General features: G+C 41.2%; 1 protein-coding gene across 1 annotated transcript in view; it reads right to left on the reverse strand.

The window, feature by feature from the left end:
- LOC147526054 (ATP-dependent chromatin remodeler CHD1-like) overlaps positions 1–16,137 on the reverse strand; it is a 65,202-nt gene extending 49,065 nt beyond the window's left edge. The window contains exons 1-12 of the mRNA XM_086630573.1: positions 15,888–16,137; positions 14,392–14,617; positions 13,355–13,455; positions 12,916–13,094; positions 12,310–12,437; positions 12,012–12,228; positions 11,315–11,404; positions 10,289–10,479; positions 7,863–8,051; positions 4,554–4,716; positions 2,722–2,874; positions 2,358–2,429 (exon numbers count right to left, since the gene is read on the reverse strand). Of these exons, the coding sequence (XP_086486699.1) occupies positions 2,358–2,429; positions 2,722–2,874; positions 4,554–4,716; positions 7,863–8,051; positions 10,289–10,479; positions 11,315–11,404; positions 12,012–12,228; positions 12,310–12,437; positions 12,916–13,094; positions 13,355–13,455; positions 14,392–14,617; positions 15,888–16,137 (1,959 nt within the window). The remainder of the gene's footprint in view (positions 1–2,357; positions 2,430–2,721; positions 2,875–4,553; positions 4,717–7,862; positions 8,052–10,288; positions 10,480–11,314; positions 11,405–12,011; positions 12,229–12,309; positions 12,438–12,915; positions 13,095–13,354; positions 13,456–14,391; positions 14,618–15,887) is intronic.
- Between the last annotated feature and the right edge of the window lie 247 nt (positions 16,138–16,384).

Below are 16,384 nucleotides of genomic sequence, written 5' to 3' on the forward strand. Positions count from 1 at the left end.
CATGAAATGGTAGAATTCAAGATACTTGGAGAAGCAAGGAGGGTGCATAGCAGGCTCACTACCCTGGATTTCAGGAGAGCAGACGTTGGCCTCTTCAGGAATCTCCTTGGTAGAGTACAATGGGATGAAGCCCTGGAGGGAAGAGGGGCCCAAGAAAGCTGGCTAATACTCAAGGATCACCTCTTCCAAGCTCAGGAGCGGTGCATCCCAACAAAGAAAAAGTCAGGTAGGAACACCAGGAAGCCTGCATGGATGAACAAGGAGCTCCTGGAGCAACTCAAACACAACAGGGATGCCTACAGAGGGTGGAAGCAGGAACAGGTAGCCTGGGAAGAATACAGAGGTATTGTCCGAGCAACCAGAGATCAGGTTAGGAAAGCCAAAGCCCTGATAGAGTTAAATCTGGCCAGGGACATCAAGGGCAACAAGAAAAACTTCTATAGATATATCAGTGATAAAAAGAGATCTAGGGAAAACGTAGGCCCTCTCCAGAAGGAAACGGGAGACCTGGCTACCCAGGATATGGAGAAGGCTGAGGTACTCAATGACTTTTTTGCATCACTCTTCACTGGCAAGAGCTCCAGCCACACAGCCCAAGCCACAGAAAGCAACGGCAGGGACTGGGAGAATAAAGAACCGCCCACTGTAGGAGAAGATCAGGTCTGACACCATCTAAGGAACCTGAAGTTGCACAAGTCCATGGAACCTGATGAGATACACCCGTGGGTCCTGAAGGAACTGGTGGATGAAGTTGTTCAGCCACTGTCCATCATATTTGAGAAGTCATGGCAATCCAGTGAAGTTCCCACCGACTGGAAAAGGGTAATCAGCCCCCATTTTTAAAAAGGAAAAAAAGGAAGACACAGGGAACTACAGGCCAGTCAGTTTCACCTCTGTGCCCGGCAAGATCATGGAGCAGATCCTCCTGGAGACTATGCTAAGGCACATAGAAAACAAGGAGGTGATTGGTGACAGCCAACATGGCTTCACTAAGGACAAATCCTGCCTGACTAATTTGGAGGCCTTCTATGATGAGGTTACAGCATTGATGGATAGGGGAAGAGCAACTGACATTGTCTACCTGGACTTATCCAAAGCATTTGATACTGTCCCACACGACATCCTTGTCTCTAAACTGGAAAGACATGGTTTTGATGGATGGACCACTCGGTGGACAAGGAATTGGCTGGATGGTCGCACTCAATGAGTTGTGGTCAACGGTTCAATGTCCACGTGGAGGTCTGTGATGAGTGGTGTTCCTCAGGGGTCAGTACTGGGACCAGTGCTATTTAACATCTTTGTTGGAGACATGGACAGTGGGATCGAGTGCACCCTCAGCAAGTTTGCAGATGACACCAAGTTGTGTGGTGTTGTGGACACGCTGGAGGGAAGGGATGCCATCCAGAGGGACCTTGACAGGCTGGAGAGGTGGGCCTGTGAGAACCTCATGAAGTTCAACAAGGCCAAGTGCAAGGTCCTGCACGTGGGTCAGGGCAATCCCAAGCACAAGTACAGGCTGGGCGGAGAATGGATTGAGAGCAGCCCTGAGGAAAAGGACTTGGGAGTGCTGGTGGATGAGAAGCTCAACATGAGCCGGCAATGTGCACTGGCAGCCCAGAAAGCAAATCGTATCTTGGGCTGTATCAAAAGGAGCGTGGCCAGCAGGTCGAGGGAAGTGATTCTGCCCCTCTACTCAGCTCTCGTGAGACCCCACCTGGAATACTGTGTTCAGCTCTGGAGTCCCCAACACAAGAAGGACATGGAGCTACTGGAACGAGTCCAGAGGAGGCCACGAAGATGATCCGAGGGCTGGAGCACCTCTGCTATGAAGACAGGCTGAGAGAGTTGGGGCTGTTCAGCCTGGAGAAGAGAAGGCTCCGGGGTGATCTTATAGCAGCTTTCCAGTACTTAAAGGGGCTACAGGAAAGCTGGAGAGGGACTTTTTACAAGGGTGTGTAGTGACAGGACAAGGGGCAATGGATTTAAACTGAAAGAGGGGAGATTTTGATTAGATATAAGGAAGAAATTTTTTACATTGCGGGTGGTGAGGCAGTGGAACAGGTTGCCCAGAGAAGTTGTAGATGCCCCATCCCTGGAGGTGTTCAAGGCCAGGTTGGATGAGGCTTTGGGCAACCTGGTGTAGTGGAGGATTTCTCTGCCCATGGCAGGGAGGTTGGAACTAGATGATCTTTGTGGTCCCTTCCAACCCTAACCATTCTATGATTCTATGAATTTCAACAAAATAAATCCGTCACTTTATTCTATCTTAAATTTTTCTGTAACTTTTGTTGTATTTCTTGGGGAAAAAAAAAATATCTTGAGTAGATTAAAAAAACAACCACTCACTAATACCATACCTCTGATCCTTCTGCATTAAAATGATCCAGGGCTTGTTTCCTCAAGTCCCCTTTTATTGATCCATCAAGTCTCTAAAGAGATTTAATAATACAGTTAAAAAGGAACTCCTACTATATTCTAATCAGAGCAACTTGAATTCTCAATTGTCAAAACAATTTGGGGGAAGGGAATGAGAGTAATGTAACACTTCATCTTTCTAATTCATGAGTTTCATTTCAAAACACTATTTAGCATATAGTAATCGTCAGTCTTTTCCTGTACATAAAATTAAACTTTCATAAATCTTTCTACAAAAAGGACACTTTTGTTAAGATAAAGTGGTAAAGACCAAGGCTTCTTTGCTACTACCAGCAAAATTCTTACCTGAAAAGGAAACTGACGATACTTCAAATATTCTGCTAGGATGTCTAGCATTCTCACCATCTGAGAGAAAATCAGTACTCTGTTGCCACGTTCTCGTAGACGAATCAGTAGCTTGTCAAGAAGGATTAGTTTCCCACTGCTACGTATTAAATGCTACAAGACAGGAAAATGTGTATTGCAAAATAAGTTCACCTCAACACTAATATACACTGCAGATGGTTACACGTTCATTAACTGAACATAAAAGTTTAATAAGTATTTAGTCAGTCCTGATCTTGTAAAAACTTCATAAAAACATTAAGTACTCTAACTGAAATCAACAGGAGTACTGACTAGCATATTTTTCAAATAAATGCATTTCTCAGCTCTGGCTCATAAAACAGCATATTAACATTTCATTAAAATATTAAGTAAATATACTGTGCTATGAGTTAGAGCAGTTACAGTGTAGACTCGAGTTCTTTTCTACCAAATAAACAACAACAAAGAGACTACCTTAGTACTACTTGCTCCTCACTTTCTGTCTTTTGAACAGAAATAAGCATTGCTACTTGATCCTCTAAGTATTTTTAAACGATGCCTAATCAGTCAAGTTTCTCAGGCAAGATAAAAGTGAGAGGAATCTTGTTTGTAGAGGTCAACAGGCTTTAGCTAGGTTACAATGTTAAGCCTTCTCAGCTCCAGTGGGAACAATTAGAACAGAAACTCAGGTGCATGCTGAATTTAATGTTGAAAACATTAGTCCTCTTTAGCTCAGAATAGAATTTTGGGGAATGAAAATTTTGGAGTTAGGTGCTTTTATTCTTTATGCCAGAAATGAGAAGGATGTATCATTCATAATTAGAGCTAACAAAGCTTATTCAGATGAGCCAAGGAAATCATTGTTACAAGTATGCAATTATTAGCAATAATGGCTGAACTGTTCTGCTAAGTTTAACTATAAATTTAAGTACTTAGAGTGTACCAAGTTCTAAATGAAACATCCTTTAGCTTTGATAAGCACTTTATAATATAAAATAGCTTGTGGAGTGACAGCTTGAGATTTCAATGTAGTAGTTTTGGGAAAGTATTTAAATTATAAACTTCAAGGCTTATAGAAAAAAAACAAACTGATCTTTAGAAACATTTATGTTGTTATAAACTGCATCAATTACCACAGTCCTTTTATTTGTTGCTGTGGTCCTCAACACTTTTAGTACAAAGATAACTTAAAGTCAATCTTTACAAAAAAAAACAAACTATAAACTCACAACATGTTCACAGATCATCTTTGGTAGTGATGCTATAATTGTTTTCATTTATAACAACAAAATCAGACTAAGCTTTGGATGTTTATGACTTTTGTTTCCTTTCACTTTGGTTGTTTGAAGGCATGCAGAGAATGGTGTTTGATTACAAAAAAAGCTTAAAGAGATTCTGCAGATTACTTTCTGCTATCACATGGATTGTTGGTATATCACTGACAGTAACATACATTTATATTCAATTCACCTGTTTATTTAACTGCTTTATTTTAAGCTGGGTTTAAAATACGTCTTAAGTTTATTTAGTCTGAAAATACACAGACTATTTCAAACTATTTCCTTTTTGTTTTGATCATAGTTCAAGCCGGAGATATTTTATTAAGTATTAATCTCTCTATGATTCAGAACAAGTTAAGAAAAAAAAAATATAATCAATTAACTTACCTGTGAAACCCAGGATGCACAATTAACAGAGAACTTGTTCTTTCTTAATATACTTTAACAAGAACTAATAAATTGCCAGAACACTAGAAAATTACCATGTGCATATTAGAGATGTAAAAACACTTAAAAAAAAAAAGGCATTACCTGTAAGGCCTCCTGTTTATTATAGAATTCATTATGATCCGGTGGTTTAATGAGATAGCAATGGTTACAACACTTCTTGAGTTCCATCATGATGTTCAAAAACCCTGAGGTACTGCCTTTTGAACCTTTGCTCAGGGCTTTATAATTCCTGGTTAAAATCCACCTATGATATAGAATATGCAATGGAAGTAATTTCTAACCATTTGTGGAAATATGAAGGATGTAAGCTCTTAAAGTATCAGTTCAAATTACACTTCAGTAATTCTCATATAGCCATATCATTAAAATAGCAGGAATTGAATAGCATCATCAGGGCTTTAAATAAGACTTGACGGAGGAGGGGGATAATAACAGGCTTGATCATTACAAGCTGAGAGCACCTGAAAGGCAGCAGAAAGGAATTCGAGCCACTCCAGCCAGGAAGTTGGATTCACTGGGGAGTTCAACTTAAATGCCTCTAAGCAAATGCACACAGCATGGGGAATAAACAAAAAGAGTTAGAGACATGTGCGTGCCTGCAGGGCTATGATCTTACTGGCATCATGGAGACGTGGTGGGATGAATCCTATGACTAGAGTGTCAGAATGCAAGGATACAGGCTCTTGAGGAAGGACAGGCAGGGGAGATGAGGAGGAGGTGTCGCTCTCTATGTCAAAGATCAACTGGAGTGCATGAAGCTGCACCTGGAGACGGATGAGGAGCCGAATGAGAGCTTATGGGTCAGGATTAAAGGCAGAGCAGGGACAAGTGACATTGTAGTGCAGGTCTGCTACAGGCCACCCAACCAGGAAGACTGAGTAGATAAGGCCCTCTATAGATAGATAGGAGCAGCCTCATGATAACAAGTCCTGGTCCTCATGGGGACCTTCAATCACCCCGATATCTGTTGGAGGGACAACACAGCAGGGCATTAGCAATCCAGGAGGTTCCTGGAATGCATTGATGATAACTTCCTTTTCCAAGCAATAGAGGAACCAATGAGGAGAAGTGCTATGTTGGACCTCGTTCTCACCAACAAGGAGACTGGTGGGGAATATGAAGCTCAAGGGCAGCCTTGGCTGCAGTAACCATGAAATAGTGGAGTTCAAGATCCTTAGGGCCGCAAGGAAGGTGTTCAGCAAGCTCACGTCCTTGGATTTCAGGAGAGGAAACTTAAGCCTCTTCAGGGATCTGCTTGGTAGAATACGATGGGATGAAGCCCTGGAGGGAAGAGGGGCCCAAGAAAGCTGGCTAATACTCAAGGATCACCTCCTCCAAGCTCAGGAGCGGTGCATCCCAACAAAGAGGAAAACAGGCAGGAACACCAGGAGGCCTGCATGGATGAACAAGGAGCTCCTGGACCAACTCAAACACAACAGGGATGCCTACAGAGGGTGGAAGCAGGAACAGGTAGCCTGGGAAGAATACAGAGGTATTGTCCGAGCAACCAAGGATCAGGTTAGGAAAGCCAAAGCCCTGATAGAATTAAATCTGGCCAGGGACATCAAGGGCAACAAGAAAAACTTCTATAGATATATCAGTGATAAAAAGAGATCTAGGGAAAACGTAGGCCCTCTCCAGAAGGAAACGGGAGACCTGGCTACCCAGGATATGGAGAAGGCTGAGGTACTCAATGACTTTTTTGCATCACTCTTCACTGGCAAGAGCTCCAGCCACACAGCCCAAGTCACAGAAAGAAAAGGCAGGGACTGGGAGAATGAAGAACCGCCCACTGTAGGAGAAGACCAGGTCTGACACCATCTAAGGAACCTGAAGTTGCACAAGTCCATGGAACCTGATGAGATACACCCGTGGGTCCTGAAGGAACTGGTGGATGAAGTTGCTCAGCCACTGTCCATCATATTTGAGAAGTCATGGCAATCCAGTGAAGTTCCCACCGACTGGAAAAGGGTAATCAGCCCCCATTTTTAAAAAGGGAAAAAAGGAAGACACAGGGAACTACAGGCCAGTCAGTCTCACCTCTGTGCCCAGCAAGATCATGGAGCAGATCCTCCTGGCGACTATGCTAAGGCACATAGAAAACAAGGAGGTGATTGGTGACAGCCAACATGGCTTCACTAAGGAAAAATCCTGCCTGACTAATTTGGTGGCCTTCTATGATGGGGTTACAGCATTGGTGGATAAGGGAAGAGCAACTGACGTCATCTACCTGGACTTGAGCAAAGCATTTGACACTGTCCTGCATGACATCCTTGTTTCTAAATTGGAGAGACATGGATTTGATGGATGGACCACTCGGTGGATAATGAGTTAGCTAGATGGTCGCACTCCGAGTTGCAGTCAACGGCTTGATGTCCAAGTGGAGGTCAGTGACGAGTGGCGTTCCTCAGGAGTCAGTGTTGGGGCTGGTGCTGTTTAATATCTTTGTCAGCGACATGGACAGCGGGATCGAGTGCACCCTCAGCAAGTTTGCTGACGACACCAAGCTGTCTGGTGCAGTTGACACGCTGGAGGAAGGGAGGCCACCCAGAGGGACCTTGACAAGCTGGAGAGATGGGCCTGTGAGAACCTAATGAAGTTCCACAAGGCCAAGTGCAAGGGTCTGCACATGGGTCGAGGTAATCCCAAGCACAAGTACAGACTGGACAGAGAATGGATTGAGAGCAGCCCTGAGGAAAAGGACTTGGGAGTGCTGGTTGATGAAAAGCTCCACACGAGCCGGCAATGTGCGCTGGCAGACCAGAAAGCCAACCGTATCCTGGGCTGCATCCAAAGAAGCATGGCCAGCAGGTCGACAGAGGTCATTCTGCCCCTCTACTCTGCTCTCGTGAGACCCCACCTGGAATACTGTGTTCAGCTCTGGGGTCCCCAACATAAGAAGGACATGAAGCTGTTGGAGTGGGTCCAGAGGAGGCCACAAAGATGATCCGAGGGCTGGAGCACCTCTGCTATAGAGACAGGCTGAGAGATTTGGGGCTGTTCAGCCTGGAGAAGAGAAGAAGGCTCCAGGGAGATCTTATAGCAGCTTTCCAGTACCTAAAGGGGGCCTACAAGAAATCTGGAGAGGGACTTTTTACAAGGGCGTGTAGTGGTAGGACAAGGGGCAATGGCTTTAAACTGAAAGAGGGTCGATTTAGATTAGACCTAAGGAAGAAATTCTTCGCTCTGAGGGTGGTGAGGCACTGGAATAGTTTGCTCAGAGAAGTTGTGGATGCCTCATCCCTGGAGGTGTTCAAGTCCAGGTTGGATGAGGCTTTGAGCAACCTGATGTATTGGATGGTGTCCCTTCCCATGGTAGAGGAGTGTGAACTAGATGATCTTTAAGGTCCCTTCCAACCCAAACCATTCTATGATTCTATGATTACTTACTTGTAATATTGCTTCTGCAATGCACTCATTTCCATCCTCAAAATTTGTTCAACTTTAGCAGGTAAAGACTTTTCTACATCTTTTTTAACTCTTCTGAGTAGAAATGGTTCAAGTTCTTTGTGAAGACTTGCATAACCAAACTCTCTCCCTTTGCCATGCTCCTCTTCAAAATCTTCCCAGGAAGAAAACCTTCAACATAAGAAAGAGTAAAGGTAAAATTGTGACATACCATAAACATAGACACACAAAGACCATAAATATACCACATGCACACAAACACATATGGACTTCTTCCCCACTTCTCTCTGTTCTATTTAATAAGTTTCTGAATTTGCATCTCATGAGAAATTCCAAATATTTTCTTTGCAAATAGGAGAATGGAAACTTCCAGTTTTCTAGAATGGAAATTCAAAACAAACGACTGAATTTTAATTTCTCCAGTGAAAACCCAAAATTTTATTTTTCTGCATGGAAACCCAGGTAGAATGTTGCAGAAATTCCATTATATTTCTTAACAGCAGCATGAAAAAATAGTTATATAGCTGGAGGAAGTGCAAGAGAACAGACTACTTCACATACTTTTTGCAGCTTGTATTGACTAGCTGAAATGTGATTATCCTCTGGTATGTGCTAACAGACTAAAAGAATGGACTTTATAATTAAATGAAGAATAGGTGCCAGACAACAACCTTAATGGCTTTGCTTGTAAGGTTATCCCAGATATAAAGAGAGGTCAGTATAAAGTAACGTCAATACAGTAAATCTATTCTATGCAAACCATAAGGGCAAATTGGCTGCTTCACTGAACTACTGGATATCGGGTGTTGTGGTACAATATTATTTTCATTCATGGTACTAACAGAAAAAATGACACCTTCAGCCCCATTCTATTTCCCTAGAGTAAATCCATGTGATTTTCCTTTTAGATTAAGATGAAGCGTCTTTTCAGGGTTCTAAGTCATACATCAAATCCATCTTTTTTGTGGACTGCTAAAACAGAAAAAGTGACAACTCCTACCAAAACAATTTATCAAGAGCAGCATGACAAATACGTGCATCTATTTTATATAAAATATTTCAACTATATTTCAACTAATTTGGTGGCCTTCTATGATGAGGTTACAGCATTGATGGATAGGGGAAGAGCAACTGACATCATCTACCCGGACTTATCTAAAGCATTTGACACTGTCCCACCTGACATCCTTATCTCTAAAATGGAAAGACGTGGTTTTGATGGATGGATCACTCGGTAGATAAGGAATTGGCTGGATGGTCACACTCAAAGAGTTGTGGTCAACGGTTCAATGTCCACGTGGAGGCCAGTGACAAGTGGTATTCCTCAGGGGTCAGTACTGGGGCCAGTGCTATTTAACATCTTTGTTGGAGACATGGACAGTGGGATCGAGTGCAACCTCAGCAAGTTTGCAGATGACACCAAGTTGTGTGGTGTTGTGGACACGCTGGAGGGAAGGGACGCCATCCAGAGGGACCTTGACAGGCTGGAGAGATGGGCCTGTGAGAACCTCATGAAGTTCAACAAGGCCAAGAGCAAGGTCCTGCACGTGGGTCGGGGCAATCCCATGCACAAGTACAGGCTGGGCGGAGAATGGATTGAGAGCAGCCCTGAGGAAAAGGACTTGGGAGTGCTGGTGGATGAGAAGCTCAACATGAGCCGGCAATGTGCGCTGGCAGCCCAGAAAGCAAATCGTATCTTGGGCTGTATCAAAAGGAGCGTGGCCAGCAGGTCGAGGGAAGTGATTCTGCCCCTCTACTCAGCTCTCGTGAGACCCCACCTGGAATACTGTGTTCAGCTCTGGAGTCCCCAACACAAGAAGGACATGGAGCTACTGGAACAAGTCCAGAGGAGGGCCACGAAGATGATCCGAGGGCTGGAGCACCTCTGCTATGAAGACAGGCTGAGAGAGTTGGGGCTGTTCAGCCTGGAGAAGAGAAGGCTCCGGGGTGATCTTATAGCAGCTTTCCAGTACCTAAAGGGGCTACAGGAAAGCTGGAGAGGGACTTTTCACAAGGGTGTGTAGTGATAGGACAAGGGGCAACGGATTTAAACTGAAAGAGGGCAGATTTAGGTTAGATATAAGAAAGAAATTCTTTACATTGAGGGTGGTGAGGTACTGGAACAGGTTGCCCAGAGAAGTTGTGGATGCCCCATCCCTGGAGGTGTTCCAGGCCATATTGGATGAGGCTTTGGGCAACCTGGTGTAGTGGAGGATTTCCCTGCCCATGGCAGGGGGGTTGGAACTAGATGATCTTTGAGGTCCCTTCCAACCCAAACCATTCTATGATTCTATGATTCTATTTCCCAATGTAATTCTTTATCTCTATTGATTCTCTAATCACTACAATATTCCGCTGTAAGAAACTTGATCATAAAAAAAAAAAAAAAGAAAAATCATGTTCCTTACTTTTCTGGCATGATGAAGTGCAGCAAAGACCAAAGCTCTTTGAGGGAGTTTTGCAGAGGAGTTCCAGTAATAAGAAGACGATGATTAGACTTGAAGTCTGTTAAAGTCTTGTACAGAAGGGAATCATCATTTTTTAAACGATGAGCTTCGTCAACTCCTATAAATACCCAATTCAGACTACCAAGGAATGACTTAAAGAAATTAGGGAAGGAAGACATTATACAAGTTAATATATTATGCAGTTTCTGACATTTTACATGAGGTTATATATACACCATCACTCCTTTTATTTTAATAACAAATGGACATCTTTATGTTTTTAGTATTAATTGTGGGGTTTATGTTTGATGGATTCAATAAAAAGCTATGCAGGCATCCCAAATTTAAAAGGAAAGTATAAACCAAGTTTATACTTGGAGGGGGGGAGGAGGAAGGCAAAAAGCTGATCTATAAATTTTCAATTGACAAAAAAAAATCCACTATTGACTCTCTTCTTTCCAGCATGTACAAACAAATGAAACAAGCAGAACCTTTTTAATTCAAATTTTCATATGCTGTTAGGATTAACAATAACTCTATGTGCTACCATCATTTAGACAGTAGTAATATACATATACATAATGCTGCACACACAAATACAAAGATAAATCATGGAATTTCAGAGTTGTGAACAGGTGTTTGGGGCTAGGGATTGGTTTGTTTTTTCAGTTCCTGGATGACAGTCTACAGGAAAGTAGAGATTTTGAGATGCAAAGAAATTACTACAGTAATGTGAAGCTCAAGTAAAATTAAGAAAAATAAGTTTAACCCACTCAATATGGGGGGAGGGGGAGAGGGCAGAAAGCCTCACCACACATACATAAAATCTAAAAGTGCTTAAAGAAAACTTCACTGTCATACTTCCAAGAGTAAAGCTGTCATACTCCCCATCCATTTAATGGCCCAGAACCCAAATATGTGCCAACTCTAAAGGAGTTTTACATTCTACAAATTATTTTATCTCCCTGAAGAAGTAAGTGTGATTACCTTATCCTTCAGCAAAATTTCATAAGTTGTTAGAAGTATATTAAATTTTAATCGCTTGGTCTGTGGATGCATCCATTCATGAGTTCTTATCTACAAGAAGAATCAAGTGAACTATAAGCTAGAGAAAAATGGTCTTATTGATTGGGATGACTTCAGGTACTACAGAAATATAGACGTTAAGTGACATACAAGAATATGATCATGAAAAAGGAACATAACATGTGAAGCTTTTTTTTTAAGTTATTAAACAGGGGTGGTGGGTGTTTGTTGGTTTTTTTGGTTGGTTGTTTTTTGGTGGATTTTTTTGTGTGTGTGTTTTTTGTGTTGTGGGGTTTTTTTAAACTTTAATGGATAAGGTTACTTATATTCCTCCTTTCAGAAAACAAATTAAGATTATTTCTGACTGGCTTAAATATTTATTTTATGCACCTAAATAATCACATGACAAAAGATAATTTATTTTCAAATGCAAGGTTGCATTTTTAATTCTTTTTATTATTAAGCAGGAATGAAATCTTTCACATACATTTATATCGGATCAAAATTTATGCTTTTAATTTGCATTTTAAACGCATAAACATTTCAAACAAGTATTTGCTCATTCCTAATCAAAATATTGGAGATTAGCATAAGACAGGAACATGAAATGAGTCTTGTTTACTACTAATTTTTTTCAATGATACAAAGAAATACTCACCATATTTCTGCTAGTTATATCTCCTAAGTAAACCACAGCATTCATCTGAGGAGCCCAAGTTTGAATCTCTCTTTGCCAAGATGTCAAGGTAGAAAGTGGCACGACTAGCAAGAAAGGCCCATACAGTTGATGTTCGTGAAACAGGTAGTTCAGAAAAGAAATTGTTTGTATTGTTTTACCCAGACCCATTTCATCTGCAAGAATACAACTATTCCCTCTAAAAAACAAAAAATAAATAAATAAATTTATACATGCTTTCAAATTAAAAACAGCAAGACTAATTTAAGACTATACTTACTTGCACCACGAGTGAGCAAGCCAGTTCAGTCCATTTAACTGATAATCTCTTAACTCTAAACTCTCATGTCCTCCAATATAAGATGGTTGCTTCTTTAGTGCAACAAACCTTGGCCTCTGTTTTAGACTCTGTCAAAAGCAAATTGAGCATCAGTCCTACTACTAAGTGAAATTACCAAAACATTGTCTTATAGAAACAAAGCAGCAGTACAAATCTGTTTGGTCACCAAGTCTAGTCTTTATTCATCACAGATAACTAGGCCATTTAACAATATTGACCCATTTGCAAGCTAAAATTAGTTTGACTGCTGATCTAAATTCCACAACAAAAGTGACATGAACTCATTCACAAAGGTTACTTTTAAAACAAATTAAAGTACTAAACAATTCCATCTTTGAATGGTAATAAAATAAGTAGGGAACAAATATCTACAAAAGGCTGTTCTTAATAGTGATACTTGCTACATATCTAAAGATAGCTATCATTATTACTGTTCTGGACAACATTCAAAAATATTTTATAACATGTATCTTATTTCTGGATGCATAAAATATGTCTTTTTTTTTTTATCGCAACTGTATAAATCCATTGAAATTACATGCTCACCTTGCAGTCCTTAAATGGAGTAGTCTTGGATTGATTTCTGCTAAAATACTCATCAATACGTGCCTGAAATTTTTTGGCAATGAGAGCACCGTCTTCCCAGCTACATTCTGAGTAAGGCAGACCCTGCCATTTGCAATAGTAATCTGGATAACCAGCTGCTGATTTCTGATTTGAATGAGCTGCAGAAATGCATCAGAGATAGCAGATCAATATTTTCCTTCTGTATTTTAAGAAAGCACTCATTTTAGGTGATAAGACAACATGAACTAGTTTCACAGCAAAGACAGTAGGATGACTTTTCTCTTCATCAGAAATTTTGTTTTGCCTTAAGTTGTTAGGGATATTAATAACCTAAATTTCTTAACTATAAATTCAATATGCAAGCAATAAACTTGTAATATTCTCAACACTGTTTTCCATCTGGAAGTTTTTCACGTACCAATTATCCTTTCCACTATTTGATACTGTTTATGTAGATCATCTGTAAGTTCCTGCTGGCAGTTATAATATTCCACGTCTTCCGGAGAAGCATTTTTCAGCCTGAAATGGGAATTTATTTGCAGCACTTAATACATTGTGTAGTTCTAAAAGTAAGAAAATCTGACAATTTTAAAGCTCTGAACATAAGCACCATAGGAATGCTGCTTAGAGAGCTTCTTTGAAGAAGCTACAACTCTGAAATTCCTGCTATAAAAGTGTTGCATCTGGCCTAGGTACCTCATCACTGATGATTGAGAAAGTTTAGAGAGACATTGCTATCAGCTATATCTTGTACTAGTCACACAGATCATTTACAATATTTGTTCTCAACACTGAGTAGTGTGCTTCACATGGTATTTTCACAGAACAGCACTGATGGCTCACTATAAGAATCTATCTTATAAGTAGGAGTCACTAAAAATCCCACTACTATTCACAGATTATATTAAACATACTAATAAAACGGAATACCAAAACATAGCACTAAAACGTAAGGATTTTTTCACTTCTTGGTTCTGAGGATTTAACAGAAGTCTGAGCCAAGAAAACTAACTCCTGTAACGTTTCGAGTGCTTTAGCCATTTGATTGTTTTTTAAATCTCTGCAGCAATTCCTAAAAAACTCTGATCAAAATACAATCAATGACAAAATTAGTAAAAGGTAAGATTTAAACCAAAACCAGAAAACCCATCACCCATCTTGTTAAAACTTCATTTATGACACGTTAAAATCTAGGTGCAGAAGCTGCTTCCTTAAAGGTCTGATTTTACAAGATGTGTGAGTATTCTCACTTGCTCAAGTAAAGATGGTATGCTCAGAATCTTATAGGATCATAAGGTGTTAGGGAAGCTTCAATTTTAAAGCTTTTGTCTTCCTGTTGTATAGGCACTTGAAATTATGCCTTCACAAAGAGGCAATAGAACTCATAGAAACACAATAAAACATCTCTTGTTACAAAAAAATATGCAACGTGGAAGTAGTTATAAAAATACTCACCAGCGTTTTGTTTCCTGATCCTTTTTCTTATAGTTGTCCAGTTTCTTCATTCCTTTAACGTTTTGTTGTTTCAGTGTTTCCTCAGTTTCCCAAGTATTATGGATGTGTGACCAGCCTTTCCATTTAATAAGATACTGTACTTCTCCTAGCTCCTTTGACTTTTCAAACCCAGTATTTGGGTCACCATCTGCCTCAACTGCATAGATGGTGGTTGCAGCACCAGTGGCTGATAAAGAAACCACACCATAAGGCTTAATTAAGCATACACTACCATAAATTAACCAGTAAAAAACATACTGCAGAAAGCAATTTGTGATGCTCCCATATGAGCATGTAACTTGAGTAATTACATCTACACTTTTTATGTCACTCCTCCTATTTGAAGAATTATGATATAGCTATATTAACACATGCACAAGCATACCAACAATGTTCAAAAAAGCAACCAAAAAACTCTGTATCTAACCTATAGTATGGCATCTCATGAGAATTTTCTTAGCATTCCTGGTTTTTCTAGTGATCCTCAGAGAATGTTCCACTAACTGCTTGCTGTCATCTTTGCTATATCCTTCTCATCTCTGAGAGTATAACAGATATTTGACATTGTGCTTAATCAGCCTTGACACTTGAATAGCCTAATATTCAACTATTATTATGGGTGCCATAAATCCAATTCACATAATTGAATAATAGTTGAGGTTGGACAGGACCTCTGCAAGTCATCTGGTCCAACTCCCATGCTCAAAGAAGGTTACCTAGAGCCAGTTGCCCAAGACCATGTCCAGATAGCTTTTGAATATCTCCAAGGAGGGAAACTCCACCACGTCTCTGGACAAACTGTTCCAGCGCTCAGTCACCCTCATGGTCAAAAAAAGTCTTTCCTGATGTTTGGATGGAACCTCTTATGTTTGTTTGTGCCCATTGCCTCTTGTCCTGTCACTGGGCACCAACGAAAAAAGCCTAGCTCTGTCCTCTTTGCACCTTCCCTTCAGGTATTTACATACATTAATTAATGAGATCCCTCCTGAGCCTTCTCTTCTCATTTCAACTCTCTCAGCTTTTCCTCATAGGAGAGATGCTCCAGTCCCTTCATCATCTTTGTGGCCCTTTGCTGGACTCTCTCCAGTAGTGCCATCAGTCTCTTGTACTGGGGAGCCCAATACTGGACACAGTACTCCAGATGCGGCCTCACTAGTGACGGGAATAATCACTTCCCTTGACCTTGCTGTCAATACTTTGCCTAATGCAGCCCAGGATACCATGAATCTTCTTCGCTGCAAGGAACCATTGCTGGCTCATGTCCACCAGGACCCCCAGGGCCTTTTCTGCAAAGCTGCTTTCCAGCTGGGCAGCCTCCCAGCATGTACTGCATGGGGTTGTTCTCCCCAGGTGCAGGACTTGGCACTTCCCCTTATTGAACTTCATGAAGTTCCTGCCTACTCATTTCTCCAACCTTTTGAGGTCCCTCTGGGTGGCAGCACCACCCTCTGGTGTACCAGTCATTCCTCCCAATTTGGTGTCATCAGCAAACATGCTGAGGGTACACTCTGCTGCATCATCCAGATGGTTAATGAAGACATTGAACAGGACTGGATCCAGTATTAAACCCCAGGATACACCGCTAGTTACTGGCCTCCAGCTAGACTTCATGCCAGTGATCGTCGCCCTCTGGGCTGGACAATTCAGACGGTTTTCAATCCACCTCACTGTGTGATCATTCATCTCATACATCAACAGCTTGTCCATGAGGATCTTATGGGAGTCAAAGTGTCAAAGGCCTTTCAGAAGTCCAGGCAGACTATATGCACTGCTCTCCCCTTGTCTACCAAGCCAGTCACTTCATTGCAGAAGGTTATAAAGTTGGTCAAGCATGACTTCCCCTTGGTGAAGTCATATTGCCTACTCCTGATGAACTCCTTGTCTTCAATGTGCCTGGAAACGGTATCCAGGATTACCTGCTTGATCACCTTCACAGGGATGGAGGTGAGGCTGA

Source organism: Tauraco erythrolophus, unplaced genomic scaffold (assembly GCF_009769465.1).
Source record: "Tauraco erythrolophus isolate bTauEry1 unplaced genomic scaffold, bTauEry1.pri scaffold_37_arrow_ctg1, whole genome shotgun sequence".
Taxonomy (NCBI): Eukaryota; Metazoa; Chordata; class Aves; order Musophagiformes; family Musophagidae; genus Tauraco; species Tauraco erythrolophus.